Genomic DNA, 3,770 nt, shown 5'->3' on the forward strand with positions numbered 1-3,770 from the left:
GGGATCGAGAGAATGCGGACACTGGTTGAACCTCAAAATGACCAAGAAGAAGCTGCAGACTCCCCTAAAATGTTCTATAAGTATTCACTTAAAATCTATGATGTACGAGTGTAAACACGTTTAGAGCATGCAACCATGAGAGGTCAACGAGCCAGATGGAAAGGAACAAGCCCCATTTCAGAGGTGTTGTTCTTATGGTTTCAATATCGTGTAGCCTGGGTGAACCCTAACGAACCTGTTAGCAAATTAAGTCTGGTGTTAGCCAGGAAATGCTTTAAAAAAAAAAAAAATAAATAAATAAAAAAAAAGGGAGGGAGATGACCACACGAATTTACACAGACCCCCTTTAGAAGCCCATTTAGAAGTCCAGAGATGTAAAGCCCAAGTTTTGTCCAGAATCTGGAATAATGATCAATCTTTTTTTATCACTGGCTTTTGGCTTGTGAAATTGCAGTCATCAGAGCCACATGGAGCCACCAGTAGAGTAGTGTGAGCACCAGCTCCTGTCTCCCCCCATGAGATTATACATGCATAGCCCCTTCAGCTCTTGAGGGTATTCAAACAGACCTCCAATGGCACCCATTTTCACCTCTTCAGGACTGTGCAATGCATTCACCAAATAGGATATCTCATGACAATTAGTGTGGAATGTTAGGAATTCACAGCAGGCAAACAGACCCAAAGATTTAATCAAAACAGCATGTGTTCAAATACAATGAATGGGTTCTAAATTCAAAGTGACATCGGCTTCATCATAATGTTATCTGTAATGCAGATAGATAGAGAGGAAGATGCAGGGAGGTGCCATAGCCTCTTTGGTCAATTGGTTTTCTGCTGAATCTGGCAGATTGTTTGTTGTCCATGATCTTCTTAAAAAAAACATATGTGCAGCTACTCTGCGGATATCTTTCTTCCATCTGTATGAAAAATCTTCCACATGGTTTCAAGGGTTGGGCACTATAGTCCCTTACCCAAATATTAGACCAAATCTGGGCAAGCTGGTGTTCCAAAGTCAGTAATCCCACAGGTGTATCACTGCTGCAGTCCATATCATTTTCTATGGTTACACATAAGTGCAACATAGAGACTATGCTCCAGAATTTTTAAATGTCTATCTTAGAACAACTGACATGACATGTTTGCTTTAAAATGTTTATTAAAAACTTACACAAAGGCAAATGCTGTCTACCTTACTGTTCAATATGCTAGACTACTCATTATCACCTAATAGTGGACAATCAAACTCACCCCTAAATAGCTATTAGCAATTGAAAAAGCAATTGCTGTGGGGTATTTGCATATACAGACTAACCAGCCAAACCTTATATGTTTAGGAGTTGACATGTAACTCATTGACTCTATACTTGCTCAACTTTTAGCAAGTTCATTCAAATATTTGCTGGATGATATTGTTCTAATACCAAATGCAACTCCCAGTGCACATTAAGCATTCATTATTTAGTTTTTGTTAGTTTATATACCCTATACACAATGTTTACTGTAACATTAATCAAATCCAATTATTCTATGTGAAAGTACCAAGCGCTATGCAATTCAATTTTACACAATCACTAGGGTGCAGATGACATCAGGCAGACTTTGATTGCCCATGCGCATTAGCCATTTGATCCCCCCCCCCCCCCCCCCCGCCCCTCCTCTGTACTAGATCATATTTTATTGCAAAATTAACCACATAATAGAATGTTGAAAAATGTAAAGGACCACTATGAAATTTAATTAACAATATGTGATTTATTTACGCATCCACTAGGGGTAGGCCAAACACACCATACAGATTTGACTAGCTAAATGTTGCATGTTGTAGGAGGCCTAATAGAGCTTTCTCCATTTTAAAGCTGGATAAAAACTTCAAATTAGCTCGTTACCCCTCTACATGGAAATGTTAACGAAGATATTCCCGAAAGAACACTTAAACACAAAATAACTATTCATCTTACCTACCGGGCATGCCCACCTGGCCATCGGCGTTTCACACCTTTCGTTGCATGAAAAGCATTCACTTAACGTGGAATGCACACCTTTGATTGGTCTGATCTACATGGAGGAATATAAACTCAGGGGTTACACACACAAGTTCAGTCCACGAAGTTCAAACTTGTCATACTGCTGTTGTCTGTGACTGCTGGATCAACCACAACATGGAGCAACAAACACAGATGCTGCCCGTTTTGAAGAAGGAATCTTGGATACCACAGCGGAAATATAAACGATATTCGAAGAAGTATAGCACGTATCTTGGTTTAATTGCTAATGTAATTCAAAACTCTCCAAACAAGATGCTAACATTCGGACAGGTACGTTTACAAATTCACACACTCGGGAAAATGGAAATGTCTTTCTCTGCCTCTGATACAGATTTACAATTTGCTGTAATTTGTTTGTCTCAACAGCTGATGGAGTGTTTGAGCGCGTTTGTCTCCGGCGAAAGAAAGGGCTTGGAGAACAACGTCCGAGTTTGTTTGTCATCCAACGACTGCTTTGTGAAGGTACGCTATTTGATTAATAACGTAAAATTCATTTTACTAGAGTTGCTTCAATTCATATGACCTGACTTATATTGACGTCTAATTAATCATTATATCTGATTTAGGTTCCGGTGAACCCGGAGTACCCGAATGCAAGAAGGAACTACTGGAAAGTCGACGAGAGTCTGATCACATCGAAGATGCTTCGACGCCATTTCAGCGGTACGCGGGATATTCCATCAGGATTGTCTTCCCGAATTCCAGTAGAGTCCAATGCTATGGAGACCAACTTCAAGTCGACAAAAATACCACTTCCTGTGTTGGAGGACAAACATTATTCGAAGTTCAACAGTTCATTTTCCATTGAATCGCTTCTTAAGAAAGACCCTGAGATCCGCTCTACAAGCACTTTACCAACTGATGACAATGGAGATGTGAACTTTTTACGCAAGAATTGTGAATTGTATTCACTGAAATTTGGATGGGATGCAATCAAACCTACACCTTCATTCAGAGACTATACAATGGGTCACACACAGTGTGGGGGATTGGCATATCATTACCCACGTGAATCGATGCGCAATGAGTACACACTGGACACCGGAAGGTTCTGCAAAAGAGCGCGCCTCTCTCCTCCAATCGTAGCGTATGGCGCGGCAGGTGTATCTCCCTTTTTTAATCACGAACATATGCTTGCTCTGAAGAGATGGTCTCTCGGTGCAAATACGTTTGATTCAAGGAGTTTTTGATCTATCGTAGTTTGCATTTAGTCATAACGATGCACTCAGCCGGTTTATTTCTGTGTTCAATGTTGCTATTTTCTGATCAGTGCATGGTCATTACTAACCCAAAGCCCACCTTGAGTGAATGCCCTACATTTATTTTTGATGTGTCTGTGAGTTATTTTTGATATGTGACGAACCCTACTAACCATAGCTTTAATGCCCTTCCAGTATGTGTGTGTGTGTTTTTTTTTTTCTTGCAATAAAACACATTTGCGTAATTCTCGTGGTAATTCAATTTGGTTACCGATGGAGATTAGTTTTGTCGTGCAGAACAAAATACGAATAATTAGATGACACACTAATAAAGTCAAATTAAGATCAGTTTGATTTAGATGTACATTAACTTATTATTATCTGTTTAGTCTACTCAGGGTGTTATCTTATCTGTAGTCTGTAAAGATTGAGTGTGAGGGGGGAGTGATGAGAGGTATGTCCCCAAAGACACTCAACTCTCCAGCTATAGAAATATTTTTGTTCGACATTTGTACGAGGCCTAACA

At 39.8% G+C, this 3,770-nt stretch overlaps 1 protein-coding gene across 1 annotated transcript; it reads left to right on the forward strand.

The window, feature by feature from the left end:
- Positions 1–2,082: 2,082 nt before the first annotated feature.
- si:rp71-45k5.2 (uncharacterized protein LOC560783 homolog) lies at positions 2,083–3,489 on the forward strand. Its single transcript, XM_062528701.1, has 3 exons — positions 2,083–2,315; positions 2,412–2,507; positions 2,612–3,489. The coding sequence occupies exons 1-3, from the start codon at positions 2,160–2,162 to the stop codon at positions 3,233–3,235; spliced, it is 876 nt and encodes a 291-aa protein (XP_062384685.1). The 5' UTR covers positions 2,083–2,159; the 3' UTR covers positions 3,236–3,489.
- The last annotated feature ends 281 nt before the right edge of the window (positions 3,490–3,770 follow it).

Source organism: Sardina pilchardus, chromosome 24 (assembly GCF_963854185.1).
Source record: "Sardina pilchardus chromosome 24, fSarPil1.1, whole genome shotgun sequence".
Classification (NCBI taxonomy): domain Eukaryota; kingdom Metazoa; phylum Chordata; class Actinopteri; order Clupeiformes; family Clupeidae; genus Sardina; species Sardina pilchardus.